This window comes from Urocitellus parryii, chromosome 3 (assembly GCF_045843805.1).
Source record: "Urocitellus parryii isolate mUroPar1 chromosome 3, mUroPar1.hap1, whole genome shotgun sequence".
NCBI classification, from domain to species: domain Eukaryota; kingdom Metazoa; phylum Chordata; class Mammalia; order Rodentia; family Sciuridae; genus Urocitellus; species Urocitellus parryii.
In genome coordinates, this window is record NC_135533.1 from 145,098,223 (window position 1) to 145,125,053 (window position 26,831).

The window sequence follows — 26,831 nt, forward strand, 5'->3', positions numbered from 1 at the left end:
AACGAGGGTAGGAGGATGTGGGTTAAGGATAAGAAAAACTGAAAGACTAAGCGAATATTTATAGGGTAAGGAAAAAATAAACAGAAGGCCACAGAAGGCGTGCGTCGTGGACCCTACAAGGCCACATGTGAATGTGACCAAGTCTAGAGTGACCTACCACAAAGCTGCCTCATCCCAAGGACAACCAGAGCTTCTCGAGGACATGGGGCTGGGGTGGGGTGTAGCTCAGGGTTAGACATGTGCTCAGCTCTTACTAAGGCCCTGGGTTTAATTCCCGGCATCAAAAAAAAAAAAAAATGGGCCTCATGATGGACAAATGTCAAGAACCATATTTGACAATGGCATGTACCCTCCCCAGGCTCTGTACGATTCATAGAAAAATAGTTAAAAACTCAATAAGCCTAAAACCTGTAGGGAGGCTAGAAGGAAAAGACTAGAACAAAATCTAGGAATCCTGTCACAGTTGGCCCTGAATGTCCACAGATTCTATATCTTCAGATTAAACCAATTGAGGATTGAAAATACTCCAAAAAACCTGCATCTGCACTGAATGCATACAGACTTTTTTCCTTAATATTCCCTGAGCATCCCTCTAAAATCTGGAACAAGACAGGGATGCCCTCTATCACCACTTCTATTCAATATAGTTCTCGAAACACTGGCCAGAGCAATTAGACAGACTAAGGAAATTAAAGGCATAACAATAGGAAAAGAAGAACTTAAATTATCACTATTTGCAGATGACATGATTCTATACCTAGAAGACCCAAAAGGATCTACAAAGAAACTACTAGAACTAATAAATGAATTCAGCAAAGTGGCAGGATATAAAATCAACACGCACAAATCAAAGGCATTTCTGTATATCAGCGACAAAACTTCTGAAACGGAAATGAGGAAAAACACTCCATTCACAATATCCTCAAAAAAAATAAAATACTTGGGAATCAACCTAACAAAAGAGGTGAAAGATTTATACAATGAAAACTACAGAACCCTAAAGAGAGAAGTAGAAGAAGACCTTAGAAGATGGAAAAATATACCCTGTTCATGGATAGGCCGAACTAACATTATCAAAATGGCGATATTACCAAAAGTTCTCTATAGGTTTAATGCAATGCCAATCAAAATCCCAACGGCATTTCTTGAAGAAATAGATAAAGCAATCATGAAATTCATATGGAAAAATAAAAGACCCAGAATAGCAAAAGCAATTCTAAGCAGGAAGTGTGAATCAGGCGGTATAGCGATACCAGATTTCAAACTATATTACAGAGCAATAGTGACTAAAACAGCATGGTACTGGTACCAAAACAGGCGGGTGGACCAATGGTATAGAATAGAGGACACAGAGACTAATCCACAAAGTTACAACTGTCTTACATTTGATAAAGGGGCTAAAAGCATGCAATGGAGGAAGGATAGCATCTTCAACAAATGGTGTTGGGAAAACTGGAAATCCATATGCAACAAAATGAAACTGAATCCCTTTCTCTCGCCATGCACAAAAGTTAACTCAAAATGGATCAAGGAGCTTGATATCAAATCAGAGACTCTTTGCCTGATAGAAGAAAAAGTTGGCTATGATTTACATATTGTGGGGTCGGGCTCCAAATTCCTTAATAGGACACCCATAGCACAAGAGTTAATAACAAGAATCAACAAATGGGACTTACTTAAACTAAAAAGTTTTTTCTCAGCAAGAGAAACAATAAGAGAGGTAAATAGGGAGCCTACATCCTGGGAACAAATTTTTACTCCTCACACTTCAGATAGAGCCTTAATATCCAGAGTATACAAAGAACTCAAAAAATTAGACAGTAAGATAACAAATAACCCAATCAACAAATGGGCCAAGGACCTGAACAGACACTTCTCAGAGGACATACAATCAATCAACAAGTACATGAAAAAATGCTCACCATCTCTAGCAGTCAGAGAAATGCAAATCAAAACCACCCTAAGATACCATCTCACTCCAGTAAGATTGGCAGCCACTATGAAGTCAAACAACAACAAGTGCTGGCGAGGATGTGGAGAAAAGGGTACTCTTGTACATTGCTGGTGGGACTGCAAATTGGTGCGGCCAATTTGGAAAGCAGTTTGGAGATTCCTGGGAAAGCTGGGAATGGAACCACCATTTGACCCTGCTATTGCCCTTCTCGGACTATTCCCTGAAGACCTTAAAAGAGCATGCTACAGGGATGCTGCCACATCGATGTTCATAGCAGCACAATTCACAATAGCTAGACTGTGGAACCAACCCAGATGCCCTTCAATAGATGAATGGATAAAAAAAATGTGGCATCTATACACAATGGAGTACTATGCAGTAATAAAAAATGACAAAATCATAGAATTTGCAGGGAAATGGATGGCACTAGAGCAGATTATGCTTAGTGAAGCTAGTCAATCCCTAAAAAACAAATACCAAATGTCTTCTTTGATATAATGAGAGCAACTATGAACAGAGCAGGGAGGAAGAGCAGGAAGAAAAGATTAACATTAAACAGAGACATGAGATGGGAGGGAAAGGGAGAGAAAAGGGAAATTGCATGGAAATGAAGGGAGACCCTCATTGCTATACAATATTACATATAAGAGGTTGTGAGGGGGATGGGAAAATTAACAAGGAGAGAAATGAATTATAATAGATTGGGTAGAGAGAGAAGATGGGAGGGGAGGGGAGGGGGGATAGTAGGGGATAGGAAAAGTAGCAGAATACAACAATTACTAATTGGGCATTATGTAAAATTGTGGATGTGTAACCGACGTGATTCTGCAATCTGCATTTGGGGTAAAATTGGGAGTTCATAACCCACTTCAATCTAATGTATGACATATGATATGTCATGAGCTTCGTAATGTTGTGAACAACCAATAAAAAAAAAAAAATATTCCCCGAGCAATAGAGTATAACAATTATTTACATAGCAGTAAATCACATCAGGCATTATAAGTCATCTAGAGATGATTAAAGTATACAGAAGGATGTACATAGGTCATATGCAAATACAGCTCTGTTTTATATAAATAGAGACTTGAGCATCCTAAGATTTTGCTATGCCTGAGGGGTGCTAGAGCCAGTCCTCCTCAGATACCAAGGGAACACTCTCATACCAAAACAACATCAAGGTTTACCAAAACAAAGAATGAAGTTACTCAGATAATTAATCGCCATTCACAGACTTTCTTAAGTAGAGACATGTAGTTGGGCATAATCAGCACATTTGTGCATAAAAAAATTAATTGCTTGTTCAGAAAGATAAGAGATTAAAAAGGCAAAACTAGGGAAGATTAAGTACTTGAACAGCAGCTAAAAATTCTATCAAAATCTTTCAAAAAGCATAAAAGGAAGAATGCTGAAAATATATTACTGATTAAAAAGTCTCAACTTTAGAGGTTTGGTGGGAGGATTGTCTAAAGATTAGAAAAAATGAAAATAGTGTAGCTACCAAAATGATATGGGTTGGATCTTAAATGTCCCCCAAAGGACATGTCTGGAAGCCTTGATTGCCAATTTGTGGCACTATTGGGAGAGAGTGGAACCTTTCCCAGACAGGGCCTAGTCAGGTCTAGGACCCAGGGAATAGGCTCCCTCCAACATGCATTCCTGCTATGACGTACTGTGCCACCACAGGCTCAAAGCCACAGGGCCAGGTGACCATGGACTGAAACCTCTAAAACCCCGAGCCAAAACAAACTTTTCCTCCTTTTAAGTCGATTTTCTCAGGTATTTTGTCAGAACAACGACAACCAGAACTCCAATCCAGAAGAAAAACATGTGCCAAAAAAATATTTATGGAAATGCTCCCCAGTGAAATATTTTGGCAGAAGGTTAGAAAAACCATCAAAATAGCCTCCAACTGGACAATTCTGGATCTTAAGGACTCTTGTGTCACAGCCAAGTGCACAAGAGGTTACGCAAGTTGAATATACCTCATTTGAAATGCTTGGGATCAGAAGTGTTTTAGATTTCAGATTTTTTGGATTTTGGAAAATTTGGATCTACCTAATGAGATATCTTGGGGATGGAGCCCAAGTCTAAGCACAAAGTTCATTTATATTTCATATGCGCTTTGTACACACATACATAGGCTGACGGTAATTCTAAGCAGTATCTTTAGGGTGCCGTGTTTAGACAACAACCCCTCATGAGGTCAGATGTGGAATTTTCCACCTGTGGCATCGTGTTTGTGCTCAAAAACTTTCAGATTTTGGAAGCGTTTTGAACTTTGGGATTAGGGAAGTTCAACCTTAATTACAACATGGCTCCAATCAGAAGCCTGGTTTTGATACCTAAAAACAAGTCCCACCTCCCCTCATTACCAAAAATAAAACACTCAAACAGGCAAACTGCTCTCCCCTTGACTCTAAGCCAAACTGATCATTGGGTCAGGTCATTAAGTCACATGTAATCAACAACATGTGTAAGGAATTATCCTAAAAAGAAATTGCCAATCTGTTTTAAAAAAAAAAAAAAAAAACAAGCTCTTTGATTTTGTTGATAATAAATCAGGTTTTTGTTTATAATTGATCGATTCAGTTTGCAAAGCTGATCACACAGTGATGTGTGCATGAGTCCACAGTACATACACATTAGATATTATACGTATATGAACAGGGAAATATCACAGAGGGAAACAAAGGAACACAGCAGGGAGCTTGCCTCCCCGCAGGCCCTGCCATTAGTGGAGCAGCCTGGGCACCCTGCCTGATCTCAGTGTCCTCTTCCTAATCTGTGAATGAAATAGCTAGGTCCATGTTTCCTCTGGGAAGAAACTGTCAAACCAGGAGACAAGCTTCAAGCCCCATCAATTTGTACCTCGAACTTACTGTGAGGTAATACTCTAAAGACCACAAAACTGTAGAGTTTGACAAATGACCCAGTTGTATGCAAATAATGCTAAAGCAGAATTACTCCTCAGACAGCTATGTCAATAGCCCTTTTCTCTTCCTACATGTAACTAAAGCCTTTATTTATGTCATTTACCCCAGCTGCTTTGAACTGGAGTAATTTCAGGTTGCTCATAAATATTTTTCAATCCCAACACCCAAATTTAAGAAACATGCTCTACTTACAGTTACGAATGTCATTCCAGTCAATTTTAGAGAAGAAAGGGTGGCAACAGAGGCCCTCAAACTTCAACCTCTCTCTCTGGCCACACAACAAACTTTGAATGAGATCAAGGAATCCACTGCTCACTTTGGGATCATCCGGAAATTTCAAAAACCGCTGCTCCAAAAAAAAATACAATAATTAATTTTTTTAGCAGTGATTCAATTTCTCACATCCCAAAGAATATTTCTCATATATGCAAGTATTTTTTACTTTTATCTTTTTTAAAGAAAGTTTTATATCCTCTTAACTTTGGACCAAAGGCATGTTCCCAAAATAAGTGGCCTGTTCACATCAATAGGCCTGGCTCCTTTGTAGGGGCTCCATCTCCTCCTCAGCTTGACCTCTGCTCCCCTCTCCAGCTCATCTTGCATGCTCCACATCTCTCTCTTTGCTGTCCAACAATGATGAGCTATTTAAAGTTCCCTGGACACATCACACTGTTCTCCCGGCCTAGAACTCCCTCCCCACCCACCAGCCTTCCCTGGCTCCCTTTCCTACCCTGGTGCTCATTTCCACAGGCTCCCTCTGTACTCTGCTCTTGCCCTGACACAATGTACTGCAGTTTTTGACTGATGATGAGAAAGGGCAGCGAGGGCCTCCTTGCTCATCACTGTGAACCCAGTACCTCCGGTATCTGCTGCAATTCTCTTGTGACTGAATTACTCAATGAATGAGTGAACTGAAATGAAGGAAATAAATCAGCCCCAAGAGTCATCTAAGGGGAAACTTCAACTCAAGAGGAGACTCAAGAATAACAATGTATGTACATTAAGAATGTGTATTAACCATTCCAGGAAGATGTAAATTGAATTAGATACGAAAACCTAAGAAATAAGTTCCCGTTTTTCCTTTTGGTTGAAACTGAAAACTACATATTTATCATGTCCTTAAGAATGAGCTTAGTATAGCGAAAATTACAGTTATTAGAAAACAGGTGATCCTTTGCTTGTTTTGGGTTTTTTTTTTTTTTTTTTGCAGTACTGGGGACAGAACCTAGGCCTCTCCATTTTAGGCAAGTGCTCTACTACTGAGCTACACTCCCAGCCCAGAAAATACTTTTATTTCACTTTATATACATATATTAATATAATTCTAATTAATTTTCTTATTCAATTTTACTACCATATTTGATAATTCTCAGAAGCAGTACAACATAAAATCAAGAGCATGGGCTTCAGAGTCGGGCTGCCTGTGTTATGTGGGGCAAGTTACATAACCTCTCTGTGATTTGGTTTTCTCATCTGCAAATGAAAATTATCATAATAATAATACCTACCTCAGTGTTGTCTGAAGATGAATTAAGCTAATAAACTATATTTCATCAATTCAAAGACTCACATTTATGCACATTTAACAGAAGTGAAATCAAGATGCATTTTATAATCAATAAAAATATTAAAATTAATTGGCAGCAGTTTTTCTTTTCTAGTGATACATGAAATAATGACAGAGTCTTACAATTACTGGCAATTACAATTATAGTTTAATTCTATGAACTATAATTAATAAAGTGTTAGCACAGCTTTTGGCACAAAGTGAGTGTCATGCTGATTTACATATAAACATTCATTCACACCATTTTTAAACGGCATTTCTCAATGTTACTTTGAAATCTAATGGCCCTTTACCTGGAAGTTCATGATGTTATTGAAGGTTCTGGCTGAGGTTCCCTCCGTGAACGGGGTTCTCCCATAAACCATTTCGTAGGCGATGACTCCCACGGACCACCAGTCACAGTCTGGACCATAGACACCTTTCCCGTCCCCATTCATAATGGTCAGCACTTCAGGAGCCATGTAATCTGGGGTGCCAATCGGGAGTTTGGAGTTCACCTAGAATCCCATCAGTAAAGTGAATTCAGCAAACTTTCAAGTGTCCTCAAGTAGAGTGCCACAGCCACATCAGACCCAAGCTGATCTGCCACTGATCACACCTCTGTCAAGTAACACATTATCAGGAAACGCAAACATTTACTAATTTTCTTTTTTAAAAGCACACAATACAATCCAAAGGCAGCAGGACAAAATGTGTTGATGACCTTCACCCCTTGGTTGTACAAATGGAAGCTGGGCATGTGGCATCAATGAAGGTGTTTCCTGGTATCTCCTGATACAGGTTCCTGATTTGCTAGAACTTCTTTTACTTAAGAAAACAGCAAAATGATTATAAAGCCTAACAAGCAATCTAGAAGATCAGTCTAACCATCACTAAGGAACTGGCAGCTAACAGGCAATGCAATATTACAAATGCAGGTTAGATCTCAAGTTCAAAAAAACGGGGAAATAGATTCTGGAATCCGCATTCCCATGTTAGCCTGCCCGCAGGGTGTGACATGACTAATACCTTCCACCCAGCGATGGATGTTAATGAGTTCATTTTCCTCACCTCACTCTTTCTCCTGTGATCCCTCCCCACTGTTTAAAACCCAGGGGTCTACAATCCAATGGTGCCCCAGCACCTGACCTTGGCAAGGCATTAGGACAACGTAGGAGGTGTTTTCATAAAGGTAAAAGTATTCCATTTTTAGGAACTGTCCTTTTCTCCCTGAGAATTTGTCCTTCTGGATGTTTTAGTGTTTAAATGTGCTTTGTTTCTTGAAATGATGCTGATGAAAGAATTAGGTCTTCTGCCCCTCATTCCAAACCACTCACTAGGGGGGCCCGTACGTGGCAGCCCGTCTGGTCTTCAAAATTGTTTTGAAGTTTTAATGAGCCATGAAATTTGAAGTCTGAGGATCACCTGTCTAACCTCCCTCCCCATCAAAACAGGAAGGCCCTGACTTTAGTCACATACCACGTTAACCAGATGTCCTATTACCCCACGTGGCAAATGGGCTTCTCGGGTCAGCAGTTAAATGGTGTGAAAGAACCTTCTCCTCATTAAAGGATGTTAAGTGCCCCCGAGAAAGCCCAGAGATTGGGGGGTATGGCCACACACCTGTAAGACTGGACTTCATATCAAGAAAGTAAATTTGCTTTGCTTTAATTGGGTATTGAGAGAAAGGGGAATGTTTAGAGAAGATACTGTGAGGCCTCCTTTCCCCAGTGATGCTGGATGAAGCTCTTCCAGCCCGAAACTAAGCTTGTTCATTCCTCTGACCAAGATCCTTTTATTAAAAGAAATGAGATTTTTCTGGAATTCTCCCATCTCCTCTCATTTTATACACACACACACACACACACACACACACACACCCCAATATGTGGGCAATACAGGAATATATATATCATTCCTATAATTCTCCTGTCCCTCTTCCTTATCCCTTTCCCTTTCCTCAGGCCCACATTCTGATACAGGATTCTGGGCTAGGAATGGGCTCAGTGACAGAGCACTTTGTCTGCTGTGCACAAGGCCCTAGGCTCCATTCCCAGCACCAAAAAAAAAAAAAAAAGAAAAAAGTTCAGTGGTGTAGGTTCTTCCCATTTCTGACACTAATCACCATTGCTTTGGGCAACAGGATCTCCTCTACAAGCCCCCACTCAGGAAAGCTGGACAGTCCGATCACCCAAGAAACCCGCAAGCAGACCTGTGCTAAAGGACAGAAGTAAGAGCAAAGGGGCCACATTGTGGTCCAAACAGAGCCACAGCATGATTGAGGCTTAAGTCAAGGAAGGGAAAGCCTTGACATTGGGAAGTCTAAGCCAAGACTCTGTCCTATGAGCTCAGCACAGGGTTAGGATTAAACTATAGGATCTTGGCAAAAACCACAATCCTAGCACTGAGCAAGAGGTATTCTTTAACAAAACAAGAACTGTCACATCTTGGCTTAGCTAAAGAATGATAATGTCACTAGATTGTTGATCAAATGCCTAATTACCTTGCAGGACCCGAACTACACAGTTGTCAAATAAGCACTATTGGATTTTATTTTATTTCCATATAGGTTGTTCCAGAATATTGCTTTTCTTGTTTGCAGCTGACAGGACAGAGTCACTCGTTCACATCCAGAGAGTTGAACTTGACTTGGTCACATATCAGGGTGACCCAGTCAGAAAGCATAAAATATCAATGCCTCATTTTAAAACTAATGATTAGACTTATTAAAAAGAGTCAGATAACACATACCTTGCCCCATCATAGGTATGTGATTAAATATATTTACATCCAACAATTTTTAAAATTTCATTATTAATTTAGAAAGCTATGACAGGAAAAAAAATACCAACTGACTTGCTCACTATACAATTCCACATAGTGTTTACTTGCCATTAAAAAGACTTCTAGTGACTGACCATTAGTCACTGACCTCCAAGCACCTTAACCTGGTCAACACACACATAAACTTACAAGTCCTGATGGGGATTTTGCAGTATGCTTTCACTCTCCTCTGGTGGCAATTCAACCAGCTAAGCTGAGTGAGATGTTAAAAGTAAACATGCATCTGGAGTCCAACCTGCCCGCAGTACACTATTCCACAAGGCTCCAATAAATTTGGTTAATTTTTACTATATTGACAGGGAAAATAAACCAGCTCAGCAGGAGACAATAAGAAAATGGCCAGGGGACAGAAGAGTCTGCTATATTTGAGGAAACAGAAGGAAAAGGAAAGAAAGGAAGGGAGGGAGGGAAAAAGAAGAGGGTTAACTTAGCAGACTCTTATACCAAAAGCAAATGAGGAAGTAAGAAAACCATCCCAATCCCTTTTCATAAAATGCTTACATGTAAAACTGTTTAAAACCTAAGTCTCTCCATCTAGATGCCCAGGGCATACACACACACCTGTAGAAACCGGGAAAACGGAATTCTCACTATGTTGTTCCTCTTGTGCAAAAGAAAATTACATCTTTTCACTCCTACGTAAATCTAAACAGGAAGAGTGCCTATGGGCTTCCAACTGCTCAAAGGGGCTCTTTATTGCTGAAAAATGCTACAATGTGCTTAACTAGAATCTCCTTACAACTCTTTTCAAGAAAGAAGAATAACCGATTGGAACTGGGAGAGGTTTACCAGTCTCTCAGATTCTTATAAGGTGAAGTGGGTGACCCAAGTCACACAGCAGGTCCTGTGGTCACTAGGCCTCTGCTCCTACTGAATAACATAAAATTCTCCAAGGTAAAACACAAAATACTTCTGAATAAGAAACTTGAGATAAAGACAATGGACAGTGGAAAAACCTCAATGTATCTAAGATTCAGAAATATCTAAAAAACAAAGATAAAGTTTGGGAAAGGCAGGAGAAAGGACTGATTGACTTTTGGGTGACAGTAATTGAAATAAATGTGGATATATTTTTTCTAGTATACTGAGTGCAGAAAATATATCCAACCTACTTTAGGCCTATAAAACATTCTATTCAAAGGAAACACATATTTAACCCTCCAACATTGATCAAAACTATTTTTTTAATTACTAATTCTATATTCACACTTAAAATGATCTAGAATTGTAAATTATTGCTCTTCTGTAATAAAACAGCCTTTACATGTAAAATAATGCTAAAAGTTCCCTCTTATCTATTTCTCACATTTTGACCCTAAAGGCACAGGGAGAAAAGAGGTACAATATTCTAAGTGTGCATATGCAATGATGTAACTCCCTGACCAAGATAATGGGAGACTGAGCTTTGAGCTGCAAATAAACCTGAGTGCCTCCAAGAGGATCCCGCCTGGAGTGAAAGTCAGCTACAATTAGAGGAACTGAAAAAGGCAATTGGCAGCACCAGAATAGAGAAATTTGACTAGGAACTCGCCTCCCCACCAAGTGCTCTGAAGAGAGTTCCTCTAGATGTGGAGATAGGCTCTTATTCTCAATTCTTATTTACGAAGCAATGACTATGGATCTTAATCCAGTTTCCTGGGTAGGTTTTCTATGGTAAGCATGTTGCCAGCTCTGATTAATGAGCTTCTTGAGGCTTCTCAGTCTACTATAGACATTCTCAACTCAGAGTGGTAATTTTGCTCCCCTCCTTCCAGGGACATCTGGCAATGGCTGGAGACATTTTTGGTTGTCATAATTGATAGGGAAGGTACTTTTGGGACCTGGTGGATAGAGATCAGGTATATAGCTAAATATCCTAAAACACCACAATAAAGAAAAGGCAACAGAGCTGAAGTTATACTGTCAAGACTACAGACATACACTGCAATTTATTCTCAAATGCATGCGTTTCTGGGTTTTAATTTTTTGAGATGGGGTCTTTCTAAGTTGCAAAGGCTGACCTTGAACTCTCGATCTTCCTGCCTCAACCTTCTGAGTAGCTGGGGTTATAAACATGTGACATCATGCCTAGCTCTGATGTGTGAGTTTATTAATGCCACTAATACAATGCATAAGTTTTTTTAATCTTAGAAGACAGTTTTGTGTTATTTTTTCCTCTGCCTTAATTTACTAAATTTAATATAAGTTTTCATGCCTGTTTTGGAGTTATACTTAATTTTTCTTGCAGGGGCACTAGGGCTTAAAACTCAGTGCCTTGCCAGTGCCACCCATATGCTCTACCACTGAGCTACATCCCAGTCCTTCTATATCATTTTTAAAGCATAAAATGCTTTGAATCTATAATCTTATTCTTACTGTGATGATTGAGTGAGCAGATTATAAGAACATAACTCGAAAAAAATAATAGTGCTGAGGTTGAGAAATCCTAATTCTGGACAGCATTTGGAGCCTGTTTTCCAAGGGCCCAAACATTTAAGTAAATTATCTTCAGCAGGTCTCAGGTCCTCAGAACACACAGGCCAGACGCTGAAGTACAGTGTGTTAACCCAACTCTCAGCCTTCTCCTAGTACCAACCTAATAACACCCGCCTTTCCTCCAATGCATTTTCAGGCAATTTTACATACTGTCCTATTTATAAAGGACTTAACTTAGACCTGGGGGGCATTTTGAAAAGCAGCTTCTAACCTCTTAATTTGTGCATTTTAACTAGAAACAGTATTTTCTAGAGAAAAGAATAAAGGCCAAGTTCTTAAGGATTTGTCTAGGTCACCAAGTGGTTCGGTTGTGAAATTAATCTTAAAACCTAAGTCGATTTTCTCTTAGACCATTCTTTTTGCAAGCTGACCTCAAAATTCACATTTTAGTAAGAACCAACTTTCTTAGAGGATTTTTTAACTCCAATTTTTTTAAACTTTGTCATCTTTTTCATGAAGTGTTCTTACTCTTGATCTCAATAGCTCCACTCCTGCCTTCCTAATTAGCATGTGGAATACAGTTTAATTTACTAAAGGTCCAAAACTTAAAAATGACATTTTGAGCACTGGTTCTTGACACTTAAGGATATTTAATTCAAATGCTCTGATTAGCTTCAGTTTTGTTGCATAGGAAACGGAGGATTTGAGAAAAAGAAGGTTACATTACATAAAATATTTCAACAAAATATTTTAAAGTAAAAACGATACTACATCAGAAGTTTCTAAGAGACAAGAAAAATGAAGGCAAAAACAAAATAAACATTTTCCTTTCTTTTTAACCAAACTGTTCCTAAAGATGTTTCATATGGTCTAAAAAGGCATTATACATAAAAGGGTGCTATGAATAATTCCACATCCCCATTCCCACCCTATCCCTCTAGGAGTAGTAGTATTCTGGCAGACAAAGTCTCCAAAAGGTTGCTCATCACTGTATCCCATTATTTCCCAAATTTATGAGGCTCAAGGAATGCTTTTTTGGCATAACCTCTATTAAGCTATTTTATTCCATTGTTACCATTTGATTTGAATTCATTTTAGCAGCTGATCCAAAATCCACCAACTTGATGTGTCCTGTTCGGTCAATGAGAACATTCTCTGGCTTGATGTCGCTGTAAGAAAATGAGGACCCTGAATTAGCACTGTGCTTGATAATCAGCAAGCAATCGCTAACCAAGGATCTCAATCAAAGCAAGAACCTTAGTGTATGTATTCCACTGCATAGAACCTGCCTATTGATGGATATAATTGGCATACATTTTGAAAAAAAAAAAAGGAAGGCAGAACAGAGAAATAAAAAGGAAAAGAAGAAAATCCATGTTATTATATGGATTATTTCTCCTACAAACACATATTTTGCATTACAAAACTAAGGCCAAAGAAGCTAAATGAGAACTTAACCAAGGTCATGCAACTAGCCAATGAAAAAGCTGAGCCTTTGCCCAGATTTTATGAATATTGCTCTGTCATTATATTCCCACAACATTCTCAGATTTTAAAACAGTATGAGTGAAGACGAAAAGAAGCACTTATCACTGAGGATTTTGTGGTGCACCTTTATGAATTATTAATGGATATAGTTAAAAGTGTGCTATGGTTTGGATCTTTAGTGACCCCCAAAGGCCCATGTGTTAAAGGCTTAGTTCCAAGCATGGTGCTTTTGGGAGGTGACAGAATCTTTAAGATTGGATCCTTGTTCTGTTGTAGATATGAGGTGTCTCCCAAAAGTTCATGTATGAGGCCATGCAAGAATGCTTAGAGGTGAAATAATTGGGTTATGAAGCCTTAACCTAATCAGGGCATTAACCCACTTGAATGGGTTAACTGGGTGGTAACTGTAGGCAGGGAGGATGTAGCTGAAGGCAAGGTGGATCACTGGAGTGTGCCTTTGGTGTACTTTGTTCTTGGCAAGCAGAGCGGAGCACTCTCTTCTTCCTGGTGCCAGGTCCCATGCTGCTTTCCTCTACCACACTCTTTTTTTTTTTTCCTTTGGACTTACAGATGTTTTATTTAAGAGAATAGGAAGTAGAAGGAAGATGGCTCCTCAGCCACACTCTTCCATCCTGATGTGCTGCCTTACTGCAGGCCCAGAGCCACGGAGTTGCCCCTCCATGACCGAGGCTTCTGAAACCATCAGCCCCCAAATAAACTTTCCTTCTCTAATTGTTTTTGTCTTATCTTCTGGTCACAACATTGAAAAAGCTGACTAAAACAATGCCAGATCACTGGGGGCTTGGCCTCAAAGAGGGCTGTTGGACCCTGGTCTCTTCCTCTGCTTTGCCCTCCACTGGTGAATAAGTGGTCTTGCTCCATCATGTGCTTTTGCTGTGGTGTGTGACCTTACCACAGGCCCAAAGTGACAAGAGAAAATCCATCATGGGCTGAAACCTCCAAAACTGTGAGCCAAAAACACCCTTCTCCCTTGTAAGCCGATTATCTCAAGCATTTGACACAGGGGAAAGAGAAAGCTGACTGACGCAAAGTACACTCCATGTCTCCCTGTGGCACGCCAGGTCCTTCCACAAATCAAATTCCACGTATCTACCATATAACTCAAAGAACCCATACAAGGGTTCTTGATCCTATTAGGTACACTAACTATTAACAGATGGTACCAGTAAATTTGGTGCTAGTAAACTTGAGAATATTACAATTTTAGATCTATTTCACTGGTGAATTCACAAGCTGTCACCTCTGCCATTTTGGAAAGTTTTCTTTCAACCATTTACAGGTAAGATTGTCTAAAAACTGGATGAATCGTTATTTTGATCCTGAAATCTTTCATCCACTCATTTCCATGCAGTAACTCTTCCATGATACAGATAAATTCTCAGTATGCTATTAAGGAATCTCACTTACCGGTGTACATATCCCATCTGATGAACACTGTGAACAGCCAAAATCAGTTCAGCTAGGTAAAACTGAATCATATTTTCATCTAATTGGTCCTCATATCTATTCAAAAGTGACAGCAAATCCCCTCCAGGCTGATATTCCATGACCTGTATACAATACCAAAGTTATTAATTTTTCACACACCCCAAAAAGAGGGAATGCTTCAATTAGATCTTCGAATACCACCTGACATGTTATAATTACAATGTCTCCACAAAGCAATGAAGATGTGTGAGACATAGTGTAAGACATAGGATAAGGTCCCTGCCCTGCAGAAATTACATCCATTACCCAAGAGAACTGATATAATGAAAGACTAGTCCCAGGCACCGTGCACAACGTTTACAAGGCAAAGCTTGAAAAGTTATATTAATTCCACCTACTCCCCCATCCACCCACCCAACTTAATACCCCATTCCCTAGGATTCAGTACATACTGTAGATGGATATTCCTGGAGGGCAACAAACTCTCTTACCTCCTTTTTGCATTCCTCTCAGCATCCAGCAGAATATAGGAGGCGTGCAAAAAATGCGTCACTATTTTTTCCTTTTACAGACAGTGTAGAGGCAATTGACAGTCTCTATTAAAAATCTAACCATGAATATGTACCCTTTGACCTAGTAATCCCACTTTTTTAAAAAACTATTTTTAGTTGTAGTTGGATGATATCTTTACTTATTTTTTAATGTGGTGCTGAGAATTGAACCCAGTGCCTCATACATGCTAGGTAAGTGCTCTACCACTGAGCCACAACCCCAGCCCTGTAATTCCACTTTTAACCATTTATTATTTTATGGTAATTTGAAGATAGGTAGATAAATAAGTAGATCCACTGAAGCATTGTGAGTAATAGAAAAAAAAGAAAGAAACCTGGAAATCTTCCAAGTATCTATCCATAAGAGAATAGCTAAATTATGATATATTGAAACGATGGGATATGATACAGATATTAAAAACAAATGGATTCCATTTATTCCTACTACCATGGAAAGCTGCCCATGATAATATAAAGTGACATCCTGTATAGGATAAAGTATAACCTCTTTTTTATGAGAAAAAAAGTAGCAGATTTATTGGTGGATACAGAAAAAATCTAGAAGAAGAACATAAAGCTTCAGGTAAATGTTTGATTAGTTTAAAAAAATTTTTTTTTCTTTTGCCCCAAGGACCTGAAATCCTTCCTCCTTTTGAGGATAACCAGCTGTGATATTCCTGAGTCAACACAGGGCCTTCAGGCCAGTTAACCAGTTGGCGGCAGACTCCACCTGATAACTTCACCTCTTTACCTTTCAGTCTCATTCCCTGTAAACTAAGATAAGACTAATCCCCTTGCAATATTTTTTTATATTCAGATTAAACAAGACAAGGTCCTGGGAGGTCCTGCACAGTGCCTGGTACCAACATGAAGTCAGCCACCATTCAATCCCTGTCCTTCCCCTTCCTGTACTGTGTGCATTCTTTCCTGGCTGAAGAGAAGACTGGGCCCATTTTGACCACTGCTGCAACCAGGTTGACCTTCATGGAGTTTGCCTGTCCTTTGTTCTGACTTGAATTTTACTGACCATTCTACAAATATCTTTTTTTTTTTTAGAGATTTATTTATTTATTTATTTATTTATTTATTAGAGGGGGGAGAGAGAGAGAGAGAATCTTTTTTTTTTAATATTTATTTTTTAGTTCTCGGCAGACACAACATCTTTGTTGGTATGTGGTGCTGAGGATCGAACCCAGGCCGCACACATGCCAGGCGAGCGCACTACCGCTTGAGCCACATCCCCAGCCCTACAAATATCTTTTAAGTTATATTCAATCTTTCCTAGAAAAAGGCAAGATTCAAATAGCCTTCTTTTGAAAAACCCTGAATATCCCAAACACTATTTTCTGAAAACCAATTTTGGGATGTAAATTCTCACTATTATCCCCCACGAAACTCTTGTTTGCCTTTAGTTAAGAATTAGAAGAAAGTTCTAGAAAGTCTAAACTAGTTGAACAGATCCCTAAATGCCCCAGACTGGTTCAGTAAAGATGCCAGAAAGTCTGCCCAGCACCAGGTCAAGCCAAACCAGATCCCCCTGGGGAAGCCAGGGACTTACATATCCTCCCTGAGGGCTCCTTGGAACCTGGCAATCTGCCACATTCGCACAGCTTCTTACACTCAGCAGACACCCAGCCAGGCTCCAGACAATTACATTAGAAGAGCACGATTCCATTTACACTGCAATTACCAAAAACAACTGGATTTGTGAATTAACAAGGAGGACAACACTTAGAGGGGCAGCACCTAACATGCATACCATTTCCCCAAATTCACAGCACATGTAAGATGTTTGGCCCAGCCCTCGAATCCACAGAAGCCACCTGGTTCCCTCCAGCCACCCACTCATCCCAACCTGGCTCTCCATAGGCCCTAGGTATGTGGGTGAATGCTAATTTGTACGTCTGTTTTAAATACATATTGCCATCAAAAAGGTCTTAAACATAAAAAAATGCACAGATAATAACAGAAGTACTCATACTTTCAGAACTCAAATGCCTTAAAATAAGAACAATGCATATTTATGATGACATGCTGCAGTTGTAAATTTCCTATGGTTCCATTAAAGATTTGAAAAAACAGAACAGCTTTTAAGTTTAAGGCTCAGAAAGTCAAATATATAACAGCCACTGGCAACTTCTAAGAGCTCTCAAACTGATCACTACTTGGTTCTTAGTGTCTACTCCTAAAGATTTGATTTGTTGTGACCAGCAGAATAGTACAGAAAATAAGAAGCATCTCTTTCAAGACAAAGAGGCATGTATTCGTTGCTCCTATTCAGAAGACTCCCTGCCAAACTACATTAATCTTTTCTATGGATCAAACAACTTTCCATCTCTTCAGAAATCCTGGATTGATGAGAAAACAACCAACAAAAACCAGCATGCTTTACTATGTGGGGCCAAAATAGACATTCTAAAAGACAAACATTTAAATAGACAGGGTCCTTATCAGAGAAACTAATCAAACTCAACTCCCACCCCCCAACACAATTCCAGATTACAGCATTAAAAATTGAACTGTGCACATTAGGAGAACATAGTTTGGCCATTTACTGGGTAAATTTGGCTATTCCAAGATGTTATTCATATTCCAAAACTACAGTATGGGGTATAGTTGTTCCTTCTGGAACACATGGAGTCCATGGGAAAGAAAGTTTGTGCAAATCAAAAAGCTTAATAAATCATTATGCTATTAGGTTTAAAGATACAATGAAGAACCAGGACTTGGGGACTTTCAGAAACACTTTGGGACTGTTAAAAATGGTACCAAATCAAGAGACTCCAAAAGCATCACTGAAAGTCACAAACTGTAAGTCTTGAAGTCTCCACACCAGATGACCTACTGTGAAACAAAGAGCGGTGTCAGCAGATGCTATGAACTAGTTAAGTCCAACATCATCATCCAGGCTGTCCCAGAGTCTCCGTACTGCGTCTGATTTTATCCAAAAATGTGACTCTGACCCTGACTTTTACTACTCAGAGATGCCCAGTGAGGTGCTCACGTATCTCCCTCAGAAAAAATGTGGTTCTAATTCAAGAAGACTTTCAGCTATCTAAAGCATGGTTTCCCAGGCCCACCTGCCCATCAGAATCACCAGAAGAAAGACTTTTTAAAAATAAGACGATGCAGAGGTACACACCTGTAAACCCAGTGACTAGGATGGGCAGCTGAGGCAGAATGATCAAGTTCATGGCCAGACTGGACAACTTAGCAAGACCTATCTCGAAATAAAAAGGGCTAAGGATGCAGGGTGCAGTGGCGCACGCCTGTAATCCCAGCAGCTTGGGAGGCTAAGGCAGGAGGACTGTAGTTCAAAGCCAGCCTCAGCAAAAGTGAGGTGCTAAGCAACTCAGCGTGACCTTTTCTCCCAGTAAAATATAAAATAGAGCTGGGGATGTGCTCAGTGGTCAAGTGCCCTTGAGTTCAATCCCCAATAGAAAAACAAAAGGACTAAGAATACAAAGTGCATTGGTAAAGCACCCCTACATTCAATCCCTAGCACTGCAAAAAAAAAAAAAAAAAAAAAAAAGACTATTCATCCAAATAAACACCTGAGTGCCTACTATGTGCAACTGTTCTAGATATTAGGAATAGAGCAGTGAATAAGACAAAAATCTCTGCCTTCATGGCAGGCATCCTAGTGGAACAAAACAGAATTTCAGATGATAATAGTCATCATCATCAACAATGTGCAAAAACAGTAACACACATCTCCTTCCCACCCTAACCATTGAGGAAGCTTGTTAAAAACATGGATTCCAGAGACTGACTGGCTCCAGACTTCACAGATCTAGCTCCATGGGTGGAGTCCAGGAATCTGAATATTTAAGGAGCTCCTAGGGTGATTCTGATGTAGCTTAGTCCAGCACTGAAGTGGTACCCGCTGCTGACAAGGCTGTGGAACCAGTGTGGCTTCTTATTCAAACTGGATTAAAAGGTTCCACAGCAGAGGAGAGGTGCCCTTGAATGGACCTTGGCTTTAATACAGCCATCACGTCTGCTATGCGTATTTTTTCAGTGACTACCTGAATATCAAGACAAGATCACTGACAACAAAGGGCTGGAAAATAACCAGTCCATCAGCACTGAAGCAATGAGCTTCCATCCTTGCAAGGACTGGAGATGTCTCCTGTACACAATGAGCAGCTGTAGGTCACCCCGATGGTGATCACTAAGGACAGTAATCCGAAGCAGACAGACAGGAGGGGGGAAGAGCCCTCTAGTGAAACAGCCCTAAACAATGTGGCAACCCTGCTGACGGCTGAGAAAGCACAGCAGCTGACAGACAAGCCCGAGCCAGGCTTGGAGCTATAATGGACTTGCTCTTTTAAAGCAAAGACTTTCAGGCCAACAGAGACAGACCCTTCTGATGGCAGCAGCTGCAGATGCTAATTAAAGGGCAAATCTTACATGTGTTCAGTTTGGAAGGAGCGGATGCTTCTCTGTTGGTGTTTCCATCTATACCCCAAGTACTGAGATAGCAATTTCCAAGCACTGCATTGAATTTAAAGTGAAGGACAAATGCAGGCCCTCATGCATGCTAGTGTGCCCGGGAGTGCTTGCATGCACACACATGCATGTGGGGGGAATGAACGTTTAATAGTTCTTTAGTACTGCTGTGGTTTGAATGTGTCTCCCTGAAGTTCCTGTGTTGGAAATTTAACCCCTAAACTCACACCTTTTTTAAAAAAATATTTTTAGTTATTGATTGAACAAACTTTCTTTCTTTCTTTCCTTCTTTATATGTGGTGCTGAGAATCAACCCAGTGCCTCAACATGCTAAGCAAGTGCTCTACTACTGAGCCACAACTACAGCCCTAAACTCATATCTTGATGGGATTTTGAGGTGGGACCTTTCAGGAGTAATTTGGGTTAGATGAAGTCAGGAGAGTGGGGCCCCTGCAGTGGCATTAGTGGCATTATAAGAAGAGGCAGAGAAATCCAGACTCACATATTTGCTCTCTCTTGCCATGTGATGATGCAGTAAGAAGTCCCTTACCAGATGCCAAGCAGATACCAGAGTCATTTTCATGGACCTCTCATCCTCCAGAACCATTAGCTATCTAAGTCTCTATTCTTTATAATTTACCCAGTCTCAGGTTATAGCACCAGAAAACAGACTAAGACAAGGACTCTGTTATAATTTGAATAGGCATCATTAGAGGCATGCTGTTCTAGGGTGGTTAAGAAGGTCTTGAAACTGTTACCTTGAAATGCTTGCACATTCAGCATGACTGAAGTGACATTTATAAAAAAAATGTGATGATACCAATGGCTTCCATGGTATCATCTTCCAATTCTCCTGATCTTTGGCACGTGGGAGGAAGGGAAGGCATTATTTAAGCAGAGTGACACCTGGCAGAGACCCTATATTATTCTTCATGAAGGGCTGGGTGACCCAGAAAAAAAAGAGAGAAGGCCCTTTGTCTCAGAAAATATGAATCCCAGTCTGATTCAACCATCTATTAAAAAAGCCCTTATTGAGGATTGAATCATCCAGAATCTTGGCAAGAGAGAGACAGTACACTCAAACCAGGTAATTGTGGACATTAATTAATGAAGGGGTTATTTACAAAGGTACAAATTAGCTTAAAAGGAAACAAACATAGTATGATAGGACACCCCAGGGCTAGCAACAGCAAGAACATATGTGTCACTCCTGGGCCTGGAAGACAAGGAAAGGGATTTCAGATATGTACACTATTGCTGGCAGGACAAGAGGAAGAAGCAATGATCAGAAAATAACCAGAGCTAGAGCGGCAGATAACGATTCTCAAAGTGAGATCCCCAGAGCAGCAGCAGCAGTATCACCTGAACACTTAATGGAAATGCAAATTTCAGGGTCCCACCCAGAGCTACTGAACCAGGGGAACAAAGGAGGACAATGTGATTAAACTGTGGCTCCTAAAATGGCAAAACTCTCAGCACACTCAGGTGAGATACACCTGAAAACACAAAACAACTATTTTAAAGGCACAAAAAACTCATAGAACCCACCCCTACTCCCCACCCCCCACCCCCCAGCTGCCAAGGCAATAACACACTCAGCAACTGAATTGGGGTCAAAAAAAGGAATTAATATCTCATCCGACAATGAGAAAATTGAAGCTGAAAAGGCCAACAACTCTGGAGAGACCAAACAAGGAAAAGTAATAAAACAAGAACGATATTCCAAGGAACAGCCTCTCTCTGAAGGGCAGCTGGCTTCGAAACCCTGGCTTCTGAAGTGGCAGCGCGTGAGCACATGCCTGGTGAGTTTTGAGAAGTGCCTGAAAAATCAGATAATCTTAGCCAAGAGATCAAAACAGCACATGGTCTCGCTGTCAAAACTGTCATAAGCTGCACATTTCAGTAAACAATGGAGTTGCATTCATTAACTCTCTCCTGGCTCCCAATGACAAAAACATCATGGGGGGGGTGTTCACTAAGTCCCTGGGGTCAGTACCTAGAAACAGTCCACTTCCAGGTTACTCCAAATTGCACAGGTGCAGTTTAAAAGTGAGAGAGGATATATAAAAAGCTAATCCCAAGCAGCACATCACAGTCATGAGGCAATCAGCAATCATTTCGGATAAAGTGGTGCAATACAATGAGTCAAAATATGGAAGGTGGAGTTAGGAGGCCTGGCTTCAAATCCCAGCTCCTCCTCTGTGGCAGACTCAACTGTCCCCACAAAATCCATCCTTCCTTTCTTCCATAGTAATAACAATACCTGGACATAGGCCATGCAGCTAGACAATACATGCCCAAGTCTCCCTGGTGGGTAGATGTGCACTCACATGACTAAATTCTGGCAAGCAGAATGTGGGAAGAAATGGTGGCCCCTACTTCCACATCATTCTGTGTGAAAGAAACTTGCCTGCTCTGAATTCCTGCTCTTTTTTCTTTTTTAAATATTTATTTATGTATCTTTAGTTTTATGTGGATACATTAGTTGGTTTTTATGTGGTGCCGAGGATTGAACCCACTAGCTCATGCATGCTATCACTGAGCCACCACCCCAGCCCCTGCTCTTTTTTCTTAACAGCCAGCTGGAACAAAAACATGAAATGGCCCAACTTCAACCATGTAAAAAAATGTAAGGAATGGAGGAGCCACAAGATGGAAGGAACCTGGGTCCCTGGATTATCAAATACAACAGAGCTGTTCCATTAGCCTAGAATGGATACTGGAGACTCTTTGTAATAGCCGCTGAACTTATACCATAACTAACACTTCTCAGTCCAACTGGGGACAAACATTTGGAATGAACAGAGAGAAGACAATGGAAGGTAACAGGAGGGAAAGAAAGTTCATGGGTCAATTATAGGCTGAGAGCAAGGGCAGTCTGAAGAGCCCCTAAATATGAAAAATATCAACCCAAAAAAAATCTCACAACAAAATTTAGATACAACAATACTGAAAGTGGCAGGTTGTAAAATAATGTTTTCTTTGTTAAGATCAGCTCCTTCACTGAAGGACACTGATGAAGGCATCTGTTGCACAGAACTGAACAGATTTCTCCATGAACCAGATCAACAAAGCACTGCTTCCATGGGCAGCCTGCCAGAACACCAGACTAGCCTGTTATATAGAACCAGACAGTAAAAGGGAATTCGCAACCATTTTCTATGCACCAGAAAATGGTAAGCCTCATTCATTGGTATGTCACTACAAATGGAAATTTTTAAGCCTCAAAATTCGAAAGAAACCAAGTTCAATTTCCCTGCATTGCATTCCAATTTTTGAAAATCTTATTGGATCTATCTTGAATTACGTACTTGAGAGAGCAAAACTCCCACTGCTAACATAATATGATTTTGTAACACAATAAGTAAATTTGTATGTAAATCAGATTTCTATGAAATTAATCATACATTCATCTAATAAATATTTCTTAGGCATTCATTTGGCAAAGCTCTATTGGGAACAAGAGAGAGATAATTGCTCCCCTCATGGAGAAAGTAGCCTAGTGGAAGAGCCCAGCTGTCACTCATGTAGGTAAAGTAGAGGGTGCTATGGGCATAGAGCAGTGGGCATTCATCCCAGAAGCAGAGGGTCCAAGAAGTTTTCTAGAAGCAACATCTGATCCAAGCCCAGAAAGAAAACCAGGAGTTAGTCAGGTAAATAGAGAAAGAATGAACAGCATGCAGAAGAGTCAGAAGCAAGGTCAAAGATCCAAAGAAAGTTCAGAATGCAAATAAAACGAAAGGAGAGAAACGGTGCTGGATGAGTGCACTCGGAGGCAAGTGAACCACGCAGAAGAGTCTGAACTTCTTCCAGGTGATGGTGGGGCGTCTTGAAGAATTCTAACAGCAAGATGACTCGGCTGCAGTATGTGGGCGACCTGGGGGGTGGGGCAAGACAGATGGCAGGGAGAACACTCGGGAGTTTACGACAGTAATGCAGGCCAAAGAAAACAGAGGGGTCTCACTCAGGAGAGGTAGGACTGGAAAGCAAGGATGGCCAAGATGCACAGTAGGTAGAATTTTATTTGTTTTTCATTGATTTAAAATGTATCTTTAATTAAACTATATTAGCATTACAAATTGGCATTCAACTGTCAGGGGAGCTTACCACAATATCTAAGTTTCACCAAGCTCCAAAGATTTAGTGATCTATAAGTGGCCAATAAACATGATGGAATTTCAGTTCTTTACAGTGCCAATACAAATCCAGGATTCCCTTAGTTTGCAGCAGAATGTGTTTGGAGACTCAGAATGTTTCAGATTTTGGAAAGGCCAAGTGAAGCATACACTTTATATTACATACCACCTCAATAAGGGGCTGGATCAGCACCTCATAATCAAATGCATTCATAATTTTGTGGCAAAATACGTGAATAGTCACACTAAAGGGAATAAATAAAGAGACAAGTGGCCTGAAGAGTTCAGGTCAGACTTTGATGCAAACTGAATTCAAGTCAGTTCTGCTGCCAAACAAGTGAAAAAAAGAACTTGAGGTTATTCAGAGCTCTGGGCATTTAGGAATTACAGATAAGGGATAGTAGAACTATCAACACATCATCATTCCCATGCTGTTTGAGTTTCTATATGAAAATCATACCTCTATAAAGCATTTTACTCCAAAATACCAAATCACTTGAGAAGAAAATACAGACAAGGAAATAATTGCAAGATCCCGTTGGTAATACTCAATTGAGCTACTAAAGAAGGGTATAAAAATGTTCTTGAATCCAAGTATCAATGGTCTGAGACAAACAGCACTTAAGAAAATAGCTGTTTTTAAGATGTTTCCCATCTTGCAAGACGGCAGATGGAAAGTCTGAAAAGAAACTGAAGATGTCAATGCCAGGGGTAAGATCAAGAGGGATGGCCCACAGCCAGAGTGACTAAATAAGAAAAAACCCCCGCAGCTGGGACCCTGTCCTAGAGGAGGAACCAGCAGCCATCACCATTCTGAGAGGTATGACAGGAGGGCTTTATCCAAGCAGAAGTTCCCAGGAGCTAAATCCACAACTAAGAACTAAAAAGAAAGGCACGGTTCCTTCCACTATGACAAAGCCAGGCTGTAGTAATAAGAATGATGACACCAAAGCAGGAAATTCTCAAAATGCCCAGATACCACTCTCTGAAGATGTCACCTGAAAACCACTGGACCATGACAAAGCACTAGAGTCAGCAAGGAGGAAAAGCGCAGCTGGGGTTCCCCACAAGACCCCTCTGATCTTCATCATTGACCTCCAGGAAGGCAAGCAGGTGCCCATCAAGCCACTGAGCAGTAGCTTACCACATGTGACTAGACCACTAAATCTTCCACTGAGTTCCATTACACAGAAACTCAAAATTGGCCATCACCTGTACCAAAACTGACCTTCATTGCATGAGAATCCCAAACAATGTTGAACTGTAAGAAGCAGCAGCTTTATGAGATAAGGCATCAAGGTGAGCTCTTTAATCCAAAGGAAGAGAAAAATGAGTTTACAGAACAGTGAAGGGCAAACAGGAAAACTGTGGACTCCCAATATTTGCAAAAAAAAAAAAAAAAAATCTCAGTCATCCTGACCCCAGGGCTGCCTATGCTCTATGTTGCCTTGAAAATGAGGCTTAACCCCACAAGCTGGTGTCCTAACCTCTTAAAGAACTCTCAGTAAAATACCCAAAACAACACAAACACACACCCAAGAAGCAAATAAAACAAACAGAAGTGCTGCTATATCCAGAAAGCTAACGAAGAAGCTGGTCCATCCAAACAGGACAGGCTCCACGAGACACGGAGAGCACAAGGCAAGTGTCCCCTGGACAGCAAGTGGCCTGGAACAGAGGTGACCCCAGAAATACACCAAGGTCATCAGAAGAGGTGAGGGATCCACACTCCAAGTCCCAAGGAAAGAAAGTGTCCATGGAAAGGGACACGCCAGTGCACGGCCAGGCTCCCAAGGCCTCATGTGACAACACACTCACTCAGAAGGCTGGGTGACACCAGGGGCTTCTCCACAGGCTCTGGGTTCTCAACTAGTAGGAAACCAAGGCAGATCACAGACAAAGTGCCCAGCAAGAGTCCAAGACAGATGACCGTTCATCTCTCTTCACTTTTTGTTACGTGAGCTTCTATTAAAGTTTATCTCCATCCAAAGTAATATGATAAATTTTGTTTTGTTTTGTTTTTGATACTGAGGATTGAACACAGAAGTGCTTTTCCACTGAGATATATACCCAGCCCTTCTTTTTATTTTATTTCTAATTTATTCTCAGACAAGGCCTTACTAAGTTGCTAAGGCTGACCTCAAATCTGAAATCCTCCTGCCTCAGTCTCACAATCACTGGGATTACAGGCAGGTGCCCCCACACCCACCTTAGCCTTGTTTTAAGGGCTGAGTCAGAAACAAAAATTGTTTTGGACACAATATCTTTATTTTATTTATTTATTTTTATATGGTGCTGAGGATGGAACCCAGGGCCTTGCACATGCTAGAAGAGCACGCTACTACTGAGCCACAACCCCAGCCCTAGGATACATGTTTTAAACTTATGAATGTCATCCCCCAAGAACCTAAACAAGGCCCTAAATCAGACTCCCTGTGTACCAGGGAAAACTATGCCGCCATCCTGAAGAAAGAAGCAGGGGCCAGCTCAGTGAAGTCCCTGGGTTCAACCTCCAGCACCAAAAATAAAAAAGAATGAAGCATACCTCTATGTACTGACATGCAAGGGTGTCTGGGATAAAGTGTTAAAAGGAAAAGAAAGAGAAAAAAAAGCAAGCTGAAGAGTCAGATGGAGAGTAACATACCATTTTTGTATGAGCAGATTCAATCCCCCTTGCCCCCCAGGCCATAGTTAAGGGTCAAAAAGAACATCACCACCGTTAACACTTGTCTCCCTAGAGGGGGATTTGGGGGGAAAAAATAGAGACCTATCTATCCTACTTCATACATGTCTCAGCGTGTAGGTTCTCTCTTTTTTTTAACTGACACATAATAATTTTACACATTCGTAGGGTACCGTGTGAGATTTCAAAAGAGGTATACAATGTGCAATCATCAAACCAGAATAATTAACATACCCATTGCCTCAAATATTTATCATGTTTACATTGGGAACATTCAAAATCTTCTCTCCTAGTTATTTTGAAATGTATAATAAATTGTTAGCTATAGTCACCCTACCGTGCTAGAGGACACCAACACCCAAGCCTCCTTGATGTTG

At 40.4% G+C, this 26,831-nt stretch overlaps 1 protein-coding gene across 3 annotated transcripts in view; it reads right to left on the reverse strand.

The window, feature by feature from the left end:
- The window catches only part of Cit (citron rho-interacting serine/threonine kinase), a 157,953-nt gene that overhangs the window by 109,913 nt on the left and 21,209 nt on the right, over positions 1-26,831 (reverse strand). For all 3 annotated transcript variants that reach the window (XM_026403400.2, XM_026403399.2, XM_026403398.2), the window contains exons 5-8: positions 14,612-14,754; positions 12,771-12,864; positions 6,751-6,954; positions 5,083-5,236 (exon numbers count right to left, since the gene is read on the reverse strand). In XM_026403400.2, the coding sequence (XP_026259185.1) occupies positions 5,083-5,236; positions 6,751-6,954; positions 12,771-12,864; positions 14,612-14,754 (595 nt within the window). The remainder of the gene's footprint in view (positions 1-5,082; positions 5,237-6,750; positions 6,955-12,770; positions 12,865-14,611; positions 14,755-26,831) is intronic.